Here is a 16,427-nt window from a genome sequence, read left to right on the forward strand (position 1 = left end):
ATAGTATTAATTTTTACAGTAATTGCTACATTTGGGTCATAGGCCCCTCTGACATCTGCCAGATTAACTTTTCAGTCACCTTCAGATAATAAGCTCCGTCCTGTCCACGTATCCACTTTAAAACTCCCTATTTCGTATTTGACTCAGTCACCCCTGCTGTCCCCAGCACCAATTGGGGATAGGGCTTAGGGAGCCGGGTGGGGCGCACAGGGTAAGGTCTGTTCTCTCAAACCTCCATTCCCACCCTCTCCTTGGATGATGAGTTGCATTAGACTTGCCCTTGCTGGAGACTTGTTACTTAGCACCATCACTCTGCCAGTCTTCCCCCAAAAAAGCAACCTTCCCATGTCCTAGTTTGTAAAAACTAGCTTTGCCTTTCCCTCTCCCCCATGGGAATCTCCTGCCAAGAACCAGACCAACCTCTAAACTTGATTCTCAATGTGGTACTTTCTATCTGCAGCTACCCTTCCACCAAGGTGATAAACTCAGGCAGGAAAAACTCCAATTAGGTCCTCCCACCACGTGGCCCTAACACTTCAGCCTCATATTCACCATTCCCAAAGCTCTCATTTCTTAGATTTTCATTTCTGTATTATTGTACATGTTCTTCCCAATCCTTGGCATCTCCACTGAATCCTCCCTACGTGCTCTGTGTTCCCCATTATACTTTGCAAGTTTCTCTCCAACTAACTAGTCAGTAAGGTACCAAGGAGCATGTGAACTTCCCCAGCACCTATGCAGGCCAGGCAATATATCAGCTTTTCACGTGACCCTTTAAGTATTAAAGTGACTCCTCAAAAGACATGTAAACACATATAACAACTGTAAACATTTTACCAAAAGTGTAAAGTGTAGAACTAAATAGCAATGAGAAACTTTTATAAAGCCTCTAGGGATAGTTTGTGAGCTTATTTTTAAAAAAAAAGAACATTAGCATTTATTACATATTTACATCTTAAAACACCACCCAATTTAGTAAAAACAGGGCATTCAATGGCACACTAACAGTTGAAGCTACTTCTTAACTACCAATCATTTTTACAAGGTCATACCCATATAAAAATAAACACTAAGGAGAATAAATAGACAACGAAAGTGAATAAGAAGCAAGTATAGATAATACCAGATTTTAAACAGGAATCTATAAAAGTTTCACTATATAAGGATTTTCACTCAAAGTAGGCAAAATGCATAGTCATCTCAAATTTGGAAGATAGCAAGTTAATAGATTTTCTCATTTGAGGCCTATCCAACCTCAGTAACATTTCTAGATGAAGCCTTAACTTACTATTATGTATTTTAAAAGGACTGGTCCAGTTGCATTTTCTCTATTTTTAATTCCTCCCCTTCACTTACAGTATTGGCAGCAGCATCACTATGTGGATTGTCTAGAAGGTCTTTGTTAAATCCATTTGATTCTTCCTCCTTTTGCTCCTCACCTGTACTACCCTCTTCAGGTGTCTGTGTACTGGGTATGTTCATTAACAAGTCTGCAAGAGAAATCATTATTATTCATTACAAGCACCTGATCCAATCTTACCTAATACAAACTTCTTCACATGTTTAAATCAGTAGAGATGAAATCTACGATCACTTTAGTTAATGTTAATTATGATAACTTTCTTCCAAATAAAGCCATTTTTATACATGTATAAAATCCATTCAAAATGCAAGTCTTGAACTCAGACTTTTGAATCAGTCAAATGCAACTGTTCTCATTTTAAAAATCACAACTACTAGATAGAAGTTTTTAAAAATCAAATGTTCTTATGAGATGTATGTCAAAGTGATCTACAGTAAAGAACATTTAAGATACTCATTTCTAGTGAAAAATTTTAAAGTCATATATTATAAATATCGTTTGTTTAATTTTTATTTTTTTTGGCTGCGTTGGGTCTTTGTTGCTGTGCACGGGCTTTCTCTAGTTGCGGTGCGTGGGCTTCTCATTGCGGTGGTCTCTCGTTGCGGAGCATGGGCTCTAGGGCGCATGCGCTTCAGTAGCTGTGGCACAAGAACTCAGTAGTTGTGGCTCATGGGCTCTAGAACACAGGCTCAGTGGTGTGGCACACAGGCTTAGTTGCTCCATGGCATGTGGGATCTTCCTGGACCAGAGATTGAACCCATGTCCCCTGCACTGGCAGGCGGATTCTTATCCACTACACCACCAGGGAAGTCCCTTAAAGTCATATATTATAAATAGAAGATGAGCCTTAAAATGCTTATTGCCACGTAAACTTTGATAATGACAGCAAGGAAGAACTGTCATCAACAATAGTTGTATCTTCATTAAATTTTTCACAAGGTAGTACAAAACATCCATTTGTTAAGTTAAAAGTTAAATTCATCCTGGACTTCCCTGGTGGCACAGTGGTTAAGAATCCTCCTGCCAATATAGGAGACACAGGTTCGATCCCTGGTCCGGGAAGATCCCACATGGCGCAAAGCAACTAAGCCCATGCACCACAACTACTGAGCCTGTGCTCTAGAGACCACGAGCCTCAACTACAGAAGCCCACGCTCTAGGGCCCACATGCCGCAACTACTGAGCCCACGTGCTGCAACTACTGAAGCCCATGCGCCTAGAGCCCATGCTCCGCAACAAGAGAAGCCACTGCAATGAGAAGCCTGCGCACTGCAATGAAGAGTAGCCCCTGCTTGCTCCAACTAGAGAAAGCCCACGTGCAGCAACAAAGACCCAATGCAGCCAAACAAAAATAAATAATTAAAAATTTTTTGAAACTTAAAAAAAAAAATTAGTCCTTGCTTCAGCAGCACATATACTAAAATTGGAATGATAGAGAAGATTAGCATGGCCACTGTGCAAGTATGACACACAAATTCGTGAAGCATTCCATATTTTTAAGAGTCATGTACCACAATGTTCATTGCAGCACTATTTACAACAGCCAGGACATGGAAGCAACCTAAGTGTCCATCAACAGATGAATGGATAAAGAAGATGTGGCACATATATACAATGGAATATTACTCAGCCATAAAAAGAAATGAAATTGAGTTATTTGTAGTGAGGTGGATGGACCTAGAGTCTCATACAAAGTGAAGTAAGTCAGGAAGAGAAAAATACCATAACGCTAACACATTTATATAGAATCTTAAAAAAAAAATGGTTCTGATGAACATAGGGACAGGACAGGAATAAAGATGCAGACGTAGAGAATAGACTTGAGGACATGGGGAGGTGGAAGGGTAAGCTGGGACGAAGTGAGAGAGTGGCATTGACATATATACACTATCAAATGTAAAACAGATAGCTAGTGGGAAGCAGCCACGTAGCACAAGGAGATCAGCTCGGTGCTTTGTGACCACCCAGAGGGGTGGGATAGGGAGACACAAGAGGGAGGAGATATGGGAATATATGTATATATTTAGCTGATTCACTGTGTTAAACACCAGAAACGAACACAACACTGTAAAGCGATTATACTCCAATAAAGATGTTAAAAAAAAAAATCATTCTAACTGGAAAAAAAATCATAATACCACTGAATAATTTTCACTTGAGAATTTCATTATTTTGGGTGAAACTTGTTTTACAACATGTAATCTTCACTACTTACTGTAATTCCTATTTTCCCATTTCAAAAGGAAAAAACTGGATTGGAAATTGACAAAGATAAATGCGACTGTGCGTGCTTCATTCAAAACCAATTTGCAATTATTTTTAAATATAGTTTTAACAAACTTGTCTAGTTTCCAAACCCACAGTCTGTTTAAAAAACATCAAATTTTAAGGCAGTTTTAAAAGAGACAAGGGAATCAACAAGAAATCAAACATGACGGCTCACAACAGAAGTGAAACGCTGCAATAAAAAGCATTTTTGGACCTATTCATGTCACAGCAAATGGCTCTAAAGTCCTCAATGGGTACAAAGAATTTTATATGTTTAGTAAAGTACCACAGTAATGTTTTAATTATCATAACGATAAAATTGTATGTCACATGTTTTAAGGAGTCAGGGAAGAATATGTTTTCGAAAGATCCAGAATCAATTTTAAATGATTAAAACAATTTTTTAAGAGACACTCAGCTACCCAGAAAACCGTCCTGGACGCATGTATTCTTTGAGGATTCCAGCTAGCTCTCGAGCCCGCTCTCTCTCAAATATACATAAGCTTAATATACTATATCACATTTGTCTATTCCTAGAGGTATTTTATTTTGGGGAAGAGTAAAGAGGTTAAAATTTCTAACATGCCCTTGATATATTAATGATAGCACATAAAATCCAGCATAAAATTTACCATTTCCTAGGGACTGACTATTACTCAGTAGCTTTGCCTGTCTTCTTTCCAAGGCCAGTTGTTTATTTCTCTCAATTCTTTGTTGTTGTTCTTCTGTTAGGCTTCTACTCGACTCAGAAGCAAACTCTGCACTTCCAGATGAGTTTGTCAGAAAGGGATCTAACTCGGTAGCAGTTACACCATGGCCATTATTTTCCCCTACTTCATCTGCAGTAGAAAAGAAAAAATTAGTACATCTGTAGTGTTAAATTAGTTAGAAAAAGAGCTTATGCAGCTATTAACTGAAAACCAGTTTAAAGCAACAAGGTGCCAGACCTGAAGAAACAATTTGTGAGGTATGAGAATGTTACAAATACATGCTTGATTCAAACAAGTAGAAGGAATATTTATTAATCACTTTAAAGAGGCATTTTAAGTCAAATGGAATACTAGTTCAAAAACATGCATGAACAGAAAGCAAAAGTTCTTAGTTGCTAATAAAAGAACTTAAAGAATCCAAAGTATATCCTTGTTGTGTTTTTCTTTTAATTAATTTATTTATTTTTGGCTGCGCTGGGTCTTTGTTGCTGTGTGCAGGCTTTTTCTCTAGTTGCGGTGAGTAGGGGCTACTCTTCCTTGCGGTGTGCGGGTTTCTCACTGCGGTGGTTTCTCTTTTGTGGAGCACAGGCTCTAGGTGCGCAGGCTTCAGTAGTTGTGGCTTGCAGGCTCTAGAGCACAAGCTCAGTAGTTGTGGAGCACGGGCTTAGTTGCTCCGCAGCATGTGGGATCTTCCCGGACCAGGGCTCAAACCCGTGTCCCTTGCATTGGCAGGCGGATTCTTAACCACTGCACCACCAGGGAAGCCCTATCCTTGTTTTATATTAAAAACATTTTAGTAGCTTGTCATATTGTCTGTATGATACACAGTAATGATTTTATATAGGCTATTTTTTGTGTATGGTAAAACTGAGACACAGTGAAAAAGGGGAAGAAATTTAGAGATCTGTGGACATATTTCCAAGTTAACTTTTTAAAAAATTCAGTGCTCTCTACATGATTAGTCTTAATAAATTCTTAAAGCCCTGTACACCAGTTATCTCAAAGTAGGATGTTCCTAAAATGATCCACAGGGTATGAAAAGTAAATACTAGATCTTCCATTTATATTTCATTTAAGAATTACGAAAAATTAACTTTTACTAACTTATACTTAAAAGAACTGGCAGTAACAAACTATCACTTATCCATATGACAGCTAATCATCTGGTCTGTAAGCTACCTTCAAGACAGCAAGCTCATACTGCGGAAGGGTGGAATTGGGTCCTCACTCATTTTTTAATTTCAGCATACTATGATATATAGCTAATTCTGACTACCCAGTTAAGCAACCTGACATACTATCTATTTTAACCAAAACAACCCTAACAAAATGCACAAGTGGTAGCTTTAAAAGATTTCTGCAAAATAACAAAAATAACAAAAATAACCTTCTCTCTGTATCATTCACATTATGGTGTTAAAAAAATAATAAATAACCTCATCAGATCTGACAAGTAGGTAAAAAAAACTTCATTATCACCAAGACCACCATTTGAAATGAGCTTACAATTACTCTCCTTGTCCTATGCACATATTGTACAGTGAGGTATTAGCTAATGCCAGTAAAAACCATCACAACTAGCAAAATATTTAAAACATAAAGACAAACCAGTGAGGTTTAAAAATCATGTATTTAATCCAGCATTTTACAATCTAAGCCCCTTTTGAGGTTTCTTCCTTAATAGTGAAAGACAGAAAGCCATATACTTTTCCTTCCTGATATGGAAAAAAATGTGTCAAGAAACTAAAATACATTCCTTTGTCAGGAAATATTGATGGAGTACATTTAGAAAACATTGCTGGAAAAGTTAAGAAACAAGTATTAGAACCAACTATGCAATAGACAGGATTTCTAATATGCTTCACCTTATAGGGCTTATAGGATTCTGAATTAATAGTAATGAAATACATAAAAAACTATTCAATACTTTTCTGTGAGCCATGAAAGGAAAGATCTCTTCAACAGTAAATGACCTCTTTAGTACAAACAATGTCTTAACAGAAAATCCATGTGAATATAACCACTTTTGACTAGGATAAAGGTGGCATTAAAAAAAATTAGAACCACACATGAAATTCATTCACTGCCACATTCATAGGCAAGCTATTGTGGCAAAGAAGCTAAAGCCAAAAATATTCAATGTGCTACAGGATGCCATCACTCTGGTACATATAAACTAACAGATAAACTACATAATAATTAAAGGGAAATAAGAGCTATTTAAAAAAAGCATAGTGAAATCAGGAATGGGGCTGAGGGTCCAATTATAACAGTGTGGTAGGGGAGACTTCACTGAACTGACATTTGAAAACAGTTTGACACGGGTGAGAGAGTTAACCATGCAGATTTAGGGGCAGGAGGGAGGGAAAGGACAGTGTTCAAGGCAGAGTGCAAAAGCCTTAAGATAGAAATATGCCTGGAAGGCTCAAGGAACAGCTAGGATGCAAGTGTGGCTGAAGCAACGGAATAGTAAAGATACCGTCAGGGAGGCAAGAAGAATGGGATAAGGACACAAAAATAAGATTCTCTAGGGCCAAGTAGGACAATATAAAGACTGTGGCTTTTACTTTGATTGAAATAAGGAACTACTACAGGGCTCTGAGCAGAGGAATGACATGACGACACATGCTAAAAATACAAAAACTAATTTTAAGTAAAACGATTGAAAAGGGGCAGATGAAAATTTGCTAGTAAATGTCAACAAAAGTCCTTGCACTGGTAATGAGACTGAAAGATGAATACCAAGATTTACTAAGTGCAGTTAATGATGCTCTACTTCCATTTGGGTTTACGCATCTTAGAAAGGTTAAAACCAAGATTTGGGAGAAAAAACTGAATCTACAACCAAACCTTCAAACCACTGATCAAAAAGTATTAGCCCAAAATTTTTGGTAAAAATTATTCAGTAGAATATTCAATCATATTGTTCTTACTTTAAAACTGCAATGTTAAGATCAAAATGTACATTATATATCATATCAGTACAGCAGTACATGTATTAGAAAAATAAAATATTCAAAACATTTTTACTGTTGTAGTGCCTCATGCAAAAGTCTGGAGACTATTCTCTTAGAATACAAAGAAAACAGATTCAACAACTAACAAGGCTCTCTGATACAGGCCTCCTCTATGTACCCAATACCGCAACTTGCCTATAATTCCACGAATGGTGCCATGTTCATTTATGCCTCTGCATAAGTGGCTGCCTCTATCCAAAATCACCTCTGCCTAACTTCTACTGCTTATCATTTAAAGTACTTGTGATACCTCCTCTGTAAAGCTTTCCCCTCTCCTACCAAGCTTTCCTCTCCCCTAGGTAAAAGTAACTGTGTTCTCCTTTGCCCCGTATGCTGTCCCCTGTTCATCTCCAATTACAGCACCTTGCAGACTACTGGCATGTTACTAGTTCACGGTATGTTAGCCCATGAAGCAAGGGGTCTGACTGCATTCACCTTTATCCCTGAACCTTTAGCACATAGTACGCAGCTCAAAAAGTTCGATGAGGGCTTCCCTGGTGGCGCAGTGGTTGAGAGTCCACCTGCCGATGCAGGGGACATGGGTTCGTGCCCTGGTCCGGGAAGATCCCACATGCCGCAGAGCGGCTGGGCCGCTGAGCCATGGCCGCTGAGCCTGCGCGTGCGGAGCCTGTGCTCCGCAACGGGAGAGGCCACAACAGTGAGAGGCCCGCGTACCGCAAAAAAAAAAAAAAAAAAAGTTCGAGGAATAAGCTAACTGACCCAGTAGTATACGCTGTGAGATTTAGACTCTAATAACTAATTCCTTTCCATCTATCAAATCCCATGCCATCAATTCGTACCATACCTTACCAAGTAATTAAATCTTGGATTATTTAAATCACAGTCCTTCACACTTTTAAAAGCAGTTTATAAATAATTTGGGGGGATTCTATATGGAGCCTGTATTTTCTGCTACATCTATTAAATTTTTTAAAAACAAAAAACAAACATGTATGGAGCCATCGCACAGAAAATCTGACAACTATACAGACTCTGTCGGCAGGAACCATATGTTTTGATGTGTGTGACTGCCTATGGTTGCATTGTACAACTAACAAATGCAATCAATACCAGGAACAGTCACATAGGTCTAATTAAAGTCCTATATACAAGATCTGTACTCTTGTGTGAGATGTGACCTATTTCATCATCAAATTGTTCTGCCTAATTCCTCAGAGCCACTTTTTTTTTTTTTTTTTTGCAGTACGCGGGCCTCTCACTGTTGTGGCCTCTCCCACCAGGTAAGCCCCAGAGCCACTTTTTTATAATGGTGGACATGTATATGAACACTGTATCTTCTCATATATTTTTATTAGCAAGCACTACAAAGGATCAATGGGTCATCATTATGAGTTCTCAAAAGCTCATGTTCTGTGGCTAAATATATTTTACAACATCTCTTAATGGCATACCACCATGTCTTTAAGAAACAAATATGCACAACACTCTAGACGTACCAAGGCATCTTAACTCATTCCTATTTACTGTACTTTATATACTCAAAATAGACTAAGAACCCATTCCTGTAACACTGCCTACCCCAACTAGATCTATTTCTAAAAGCAAAATTATTATAAAGTAGATAAACCTATATTCTTACCATTATTGCTAACAAAATCTTCATGTAAAATAGGGAGATCAAGTCGAATTCGTTTTAAACAGGTCTGAAAATAAAAAACATTTTTACATTTTCACTTAGATTTGGGGGAAAATGGTCATTGATTTTATTATTAGTTTCAAAAAAAGTTGTTCAAATAGCTACTATTAGTTCCTTCTCTCTACTAAGACTGAAAATGAAGACCCCCAAAGAGCTACTTAGCCTCACTAATCTATCCTTATACAATTTAGCATTGTGAATGATATTCATAATGATCTCAACACCTACCTGAACTTCCTTTTTATTTCCCAGATATTCAACTCTGTCAATAAAATCTTCAAATTGCAGTTTAGGGAATAGCCTATGCGCCCAGTGCTCCATGTGTCTGATTAGTGTCTTCAAGTCCTCAGCCTGGAACATAAAAATAAAAATGCTAAATAGAAGACATTCTCACAACTGACCTTGTCAGCAGATTTTAGAACTGAATAATAGTATCAAAGTCACTCGTGTCCTTTTATAAGGTTAATAAACTTTTAGAAGAAACTTTAAGAAGAAAAATATTTATCAAGGGCTTAGAGCAGGTGTCCCCAGCCCCCGGCCATGGACTGGTCCATGGTGGGTTAGGAACTGGGCCGCACAGCAGGAGGTGAGCAATGGGCGAGTAAGAGAGCGAAGCTTCATCTGCCGCTCCCCATCGCTCACATTACCACCTGACCCATCCCCCACACCCCTCACCACCCCTCGTCCCCCGGGGAAAACTGTCTTCCACGAAACCAGTCCCTGGTGCCAAAAAGGTTGGGGACTGCGGGCTTAGAGGACTGCAGTCTAATAGCACTGGATAGATTTTTAAAAATCAGAGGAAAAAAGAAACCCAGTATGAAAACTTAATGAAAGTTAAAAGATAATCACATGTGTCTTTTCAGACCTATAAATACTTGAAAATAAACTTCAATAAAATATGGCAAGATAGCTTTTAGAAATAACTATACAAACTGACAGGTCTCTAAACGATATACAGAAAGCATTGAGAATCAGCTCTGTGAAAATATATTCAGAAATCCCAAGGGCAAAGTACCAAAGACTAGCAAGAACAGTGTAAACATTCTCAGACCACAATACCTCTCTATATTTGAAATTTCAATTTAACATTAAAAATTTTTTAATGCAAATGAAAAACGAAGTTTAATAAACTGGAGTAATAAATGAAAAAAGTTCCAAGTTCCTGATTTTACTGTGCAATATTTTTTTATTTTCTTATAGTATTTTAAAATAGGAGACTGGTTAAAAGCTCTGGATCAGACTGCATAGATTCAAATCTAAATTCTACCACTTAATAGCTGTGTGACTTTGAACAAATCACTTTACCTCTGTGTGCCTTTTTCTTCATGAATAAAACGAGAACATACATACCTCATTGGGTTGTTAGGAGGATTAAGTAATACAAGTAAAGTGCCTGACACAAAGCAAGTCCTCAAATGTTGGCAATTTTTGTTTGTGGTGGTATATGATCTTGTCTAAGAAGCTAATGGTTAAAACAACAACTCTACCAATAACTCAATATGTAATGCTGAGAACATAATGTCATTTCATGCTCATTCTGATAAAGATAAAAGTTCTTTCAAAAGTTCAATCATCGGGCTTCCCTGGTAGCGCAGTGGATAAGAATCTGCCTGCCAATGCAGGGGACACGGGTTCGCTCCCTGGTCCGGGAAGATCCCACATGCTGCGGAGCAACTAAGCCCGTGCGCCATAACTACTGAGCCTGCACTCTAGAGCCTGTGAGCCACAACTACTGAAGCCCACACGCCTAGAGCCTGTGCTCCGCAACAAGAGAAGCCACTGCAATGAGAAGCCCATGCACTGCAACAAAGAGTAGCCCCTGCTCACCGCAACTAGAGAAAGCTCATGTGCAGCAATGAAGACCCAATACAGTCAAAGATAATAAAATAAAATTTTTTTTAAATTAAAAAAAAAAGTTCAATCACCTATGACCATTTTCCAGTTGTTGGGATAGCTGATCAGCCACCTCACAATATCACATTACACCCAAGGGACAGAGAAGAGAAATACCTAAATACAGTGTGAAGTCCCAAGTCATACATGGAGAAAAAAGCATCGAGGATTCAACTTCGTTAGAAAATAGTAGAATTTTCAAAGGCAAAGTACAGAAGACTAGACAAACTCAGAGCCCAACCTCACCCAGTGAAGGAACACAAAATATTTATCCTTCGTATAAGTTTATTTATCTTTTAAAGTACTTATTATGAAAATGATGAAGAGGTCATAAATTCAAAGCACCAATTCATCACTACTACCTGAAAATTTCAATAAGAGCAATGAATTAACCGAGCTGGGCATGCTTTTAAAATATCTTGATTTATGTTTAGTTTTGTGGCAAAAGAGGACACAGACTTATATTCTCCCTTCCTGTCCACCGAAACTAAGCAAGTGTACTACAATTTTCAGCCTCCCAGGTTTGAAATCTTGGGATTAATTTTTACTTTTGTACCTCCCAATCACCTCCAAGTATTATATATTGTTCATCCCTCTACTATTACCCTATCCAGGCTATTTCACCTCATTCTGCTGGTAGTGAAATAGCCTCTGAATTGCTATCTGCCTCCAGCTGCTTCCCTCTTTCCAACTATCCTGAATACCACACCAAGATCATGCTCATGCTGTGTTAATGTTACTCTAGCTGGGCCGTGAAATGGAAAGTCGAGGCTCTGCCCTTAACCACTGGCAGTGGAGGCTTAAAACTCTAAAACTCAGCTTCCTTCACTAGGTAACGGGACCAACACCTACCCCAGAGGTTGATAATGAAAGAATATAATTGAAAATATTTCATAAACTGCAAAGCTCTACAAAGGTATCATCTGCAAAAAACTGTATCTACACGCTACACGATTCAAAGAGAATTTTTAAATGTACATTTGTGCAGAGATTTACATTTGTGCAGTTCCTAAATGTCTTCAAATAGTGTCCTTTCTACTACCTCATAGTTTCTAAAGAGATATGATGATGAATGATGATATCTGTGAAACATTCTAAGATTCCTAAGAACATGATAATGGGCCCACAGTCTTATCGATATTTTAAAAAACAAAGGTCTAAAATAAAAATCAGACACTTCTTACCTCATGACCTTTACCTTTGAATTTTGCCTTATCAAACACATGCCTTAATGCTGGAAGCCCTCTCTCTGAAATTAATCTGTGAATAGAAATATGTTTTAAATTTCAAGTTTTCTAAAGACATCAAGGCCAAACCAAGACCATAAGAAGAAAAAAATATTAACTACTGAACTGAGAAAAATGTCTGATCTCCAAATCATCCCAACCAAAAGCCTGTAACATAAAAGGGAAAAAATGATGGAAAGAAAAGTATAAATATTTAAGGAAATAGTAAATGTACCTCTCAGCATTCAGCTTGGGTATATTCCTTTTAACTGTTCTCTTTGGAGGTACAGGAACAGGTGCTCCTCTCCCTAACTCTGGTGAAATATACCAAGATTTAATATTACTTAAGTAATTTAAGCCTCATTTATAAAAGGTATCATTTCTAAGCTGTTAGATGGATAGCTGAACATGGACACCACTTTGGAACCCTATACAGACCTTCTTCAGGTTCAGCTCCTTCACCATCTTCTCTCTCTGGAGAGGCTGGAGGTGGGAATGGAGGTAAAGTTTCATCTTCTATATGCTCATAATCTGGTAGGTCAATCAAGCCATTCTCCTGTGGTTCTAGCATCTTTTCCTCTAGGGGGGAAAAAAGTAAACATGTTTATGCATCCAAGTAGTCTTCTTATTACACAGTTAAGTTCCACTTGCAGCAAAATGCACGTGTTTCAGTCAGTTAAACCATATTTCAAACTCACACATCGTGAACTGAAGTGAAGAAGATAACAGTTATGGAAAAAAGAACAAAGTTAGAAATTAGAACTGAGTTCTAATGTAGACCCTACCACTAAATAACAATATGATTTTGAGCAAATCATTTTACCTCAACTGTTGAGTCTCCCCATCATAAAATGATGATTTTAACTTTTCAGAGGGTTTCAAATTGTGGTCCAAAGGGGTGTGAAATTGGCAGGGTACAGTACCTCACCCCCACTTCAACCAGAGAAGCTTTTTAAAAATACTGTTGGGAATTCCCTGGTAGTCCAGTGGTTAGGGTTCTGTGTTCTCACTGCTGAGGGCCCGGGTTCAATCCCTGCTCCAGGAACTAATATGCCATAAGCTGTGCAGGAGGACCGAAAAAGCAAAGATAAAAATAAAAATACTGTTTACATATTGGTTTTCTAGTAAGGTCTCCTTTGAAGAAATGGAAATAATCCTTAAGTTGGTAACTTGAAAGAATGCTTTACGGTACCATCTTACTTGACCTCTCAGAAACATCTGACACTTTTGATCAGTTCCTTTTTCTGGAAAAGTGTTTTTGTTGACTCCTGAAATACAGTACTCAACTGGCTTTCCTCCCTTCCTGGACACTCCTCCTGGATCTTCTTTGCAGATTCATATTCCTCTAACCTGGTCAGTTAGTATCCAAGACTTCATCTTAGGCCCTCTTCACTCAGTTATGCACATGGCTTTAATTTATAGATGACCCATTAATTTTTTATCTCCACCTGAGCATCAAATCCGAGCTCTAAATCCCTACTTCTCATTTTACAGCTCTAAAATTTCTCAAAGGTACCTATAACTCATCATGTATAAAACCAACCTTCTAAATTGTCCCAATTCAATGAATGACACCTATCCAGCTATATATCAGAAACCTGCAACACTTCATTAACACTTCATTCCCCCATCCTAAATACCCTGTCCATTTTACTTCCAGATTAACCCTTAAGTCCGTCCATTTCTCCCTATTTCCACAACCACTTCCTAACACTTCTTGTTTGGATTACACCATCACTCCTATCCATTTTGCCCTTTCAATCCATTCTCCATATTACAGCTCAACTGAACCTTTGGAAATGTCAAGCTGATCACATTACTGTTAGGCTTAAATACTTCAATGGCTTCCTACTGCTCTTAGGATAATGATAAAACTCCAAGGCCCTGCGGGGTTTAGCACTTTCCTACTTCTCCAGACTTACTTCACACCATTCTCCATGCTTTTTCTTTCTACCCCTCAGGCCACTAGACCTTTACAAAAGCTGTTTCCTATCTTGAAGGCTCTTCCATAACTCCTAATCTCTTTCAGATCTCAACCATCACCTCAGAAAAGTCTCCCCCAATTTTCCTAAACTAAATCCTCCTACGACAAGCATTCAAAATGTCAAGTACAAGTTTTGTAGCACTCACCCAGTTCCAATATTAGGTTCTATTTGTGTGATTATTTGATTAATGTCTGTCTCCCATCATAGACTGTAGCTCTAAAAGGGCAATGACAAGGTGGGTCTCTGTGCTCCTCTACTGTATCCCCAGAAGTGATATACAGCCAGTGCTCAAGAAATAGCTGTTGATCTTGGTCCTCCCAACTCGAACTAGCAGAAAACCTGAGCAGTTCTGCAGCCCCAAAGGAGGGCACACCTCCTAACGCCTACTTCAAATGTGGCCAAGAGGGAAATGCACAGGGAAGGGGCTCCTGGAGGGCAAGGCTGGGACCCTGGAGGAGGGGAACAAGGGGGTGGCCCCAGAGAGCAGAACTGAGGTGGCCAATTGAGCTTTCTCATTTCACTGCCAGGGCAGGTAGCCCAGGAATCCTCACTATCCAAATCCATGTGCTTCCTGAATTCAGACGGTGAGAATTATTTTTAGTGAGTTCAGGTCATGGGTAGTGTAATGCATTACCCAAATCTATCAGATTCCTGAGTTTGGGATAACATGAGAGTTCATGAAGGAAAGATATCTCAAAAAATTATCTGAATCTGTTCAGTTCCTGAGTTTATGGACAGGGAGAGTTCTGATGGCAATGATACTTGTAATTCCTGTCTAGCAGGATTTAATAACTGCAATGGGCCACTAATAAAAGAAAGAAAGAATTTGGTTTTTTTTTTAAATATTTATTTGGCTGTGCCGGGTCTTAGTTGCAGCACTCGGGATCTTCGTTGCTGTGTGTGGGACCTTCGTTGCGTCATATGGAGTCTTTAGTTGCGGCATGCGGGATCTTTAGTTTCAGCATGCAAACTCTTAGTTGCAATATGTGGGATCTAGTTCCCTGACCAGGGATCGAACTTGGGCCACCTACATTGGGAGTGCGGAGTCTTAGACACTGGACCACCAGGGAAGTCCCAGAAATAATTGTTGAATGGAGGAATGAAGAATTCCAAAGCTTCCCCAAAACTGTAAAACTACTGGAGCTAGAGGATCTCCAAAGTCTCTCCAATTCTAAACTTCCAAGACCACAAGTACATAAAAAAAAACCAAAATATCAACCATAGGTTTTCAAAATTGGAAAGGCAGTTAAAGGTCATATTGAAGTTCCTTCGGTTAAGTAAAAATGAAAAACACATTTTTCATTTTTACCAAGAAATTTTTTGAACAACGTATTCACCATTTTGTTCCACTACCTTCTGCCATTTTTCAGGTAACTTCATAATTCCATCTTCCCAAAACTTTTTAACCTTTTGAGCAAAGAACTGTTCCAGGTGCCTTTTACAGTCTTCCAGGGAATTGAAATTTTTTCCATTAAGAGAATTTTGTAAAAGACTGAAATAAATGGAAATCCGAAGGTTCAATGTCCAGTGAATATGGTGGATGAATCAGAACTTCCTAGCCAAGCTGTAACAGTTTTTGCCTGGTCATCAAAGAAACATGCAGTCTTGTGGTATCCTGATGGAAGATTATGCGTTTTCCACTAATTCTGGACTCTTCGTCAGGTGCTGCTTTCAGTTGGTCCAATTGGGAGCTGTACTTGTTGGAATTAATCTTTGGTTTTCCGGAAGGAGCTCATAATGGAGGACTCCCTTCCAATCCCACCATATACACAACATCACCTTCTTTGCATGAAGACCAGCCTTTGGTGTGGTTGGTGGTAGTTCATTTCCCTTTCCCCATGATCTCCTCCATTCCACATTATTGTACAGTACCCACTTTTCATTGCCCATCACAATTTGTTTTAAAATGGAACATTTTCTTTACATTTAAATAGAGAATCGCGTGCGGAAATATGGTCAAGAAGGTTTTTCGCTTAACTTATGTGGAACCCAAACATCAAAGCGATTCACATAACCAAGCTGGTGCAAATGATTTTCAATGTTTGATTTGGATATTTTGAGTATGTCTATCTCCCACATGGTATAACTTTGATTGTTCTCAATTAATGTCTCAGTTTGATCACCGACCTACCTGACCGTGGAGCACCATCCAGCAAGAAATCTCCAGCACAAAACTTCACAAACCACTTTTGACACCTTCGATCAGTCACAGCACCTTCTCACACTGCACAAATCTTTTTTTATGTTTCAGTGTCATTTTTACCTTTCTTGAAATAACAAAGCATAATTATGCCAAAAGTGTTGCTTT

At 38.6% G+C, this 16,427-nt stretch overlaps 1 protein-coding gene, 1 non-coding gene and 1 pseudogene across 2 annotated transcripts; 1 reads left to right on the top strand and 2 right to left on the bottom strand.

The window, feature by feature from the left end:
* Window positions 1–1,299: 1,299 nt before the first annotated feature.
* On the bottom strand, window positions 1,300–12,705 carry TIPIN (TIMELESS interacting protein). Its single transcript, XM_065872465.1, has 7 exons — window positions 12,573–12,705; window positions 12,370–12,448; window positions 12,093–12,168; window positions 9,244–9,366; window positions 8,959–9,022; window positions 4,264–4,470; window positions 1,300–1,490 (listed from the first exon to the last, which is right to left on the bottom strand). The coding sequence occupies exons 1-7, from the start codon at window positions 12,703–12,705 to the stop codon at window positions 1,300–1,302; spliced, it is 873 nt and encodes a 290-aa protein (XP_065728537.1).
* On the top strand, window positions 2,761–2,861 carry LOC136119487 (U6 spliceosomal RNA; annotated as a pseudogene).
* On the bottom strand, window positions 8,307–8,442 carry LOC136119724 (small Cajal body-specific RNA 14). The gene has a single exon (XR_010655685.1). It is a non-coding gene; the product is annotated as a small Cajal body-specific RNA 14 (non-coding RNA).
* Window positions 12,706–16,427: the final 3,722 nt, after the last annotated feature.

The sequence above is a fragment of the Phocoena phocoena genome, chromosome 2 (assembly GCF_963924675.1).
Source record: "Phocoena phocoena chromosome 2, mPhoPho1.1, whole genome shotgun sequence".
NCBI classification, from domain to species: domain Eukaryota; kingdom Metazoa; phylum Chordata; class Mammalia; order Artiodactyla; family Phocoenidae; genus Phocoena; species Phocoena phocoena.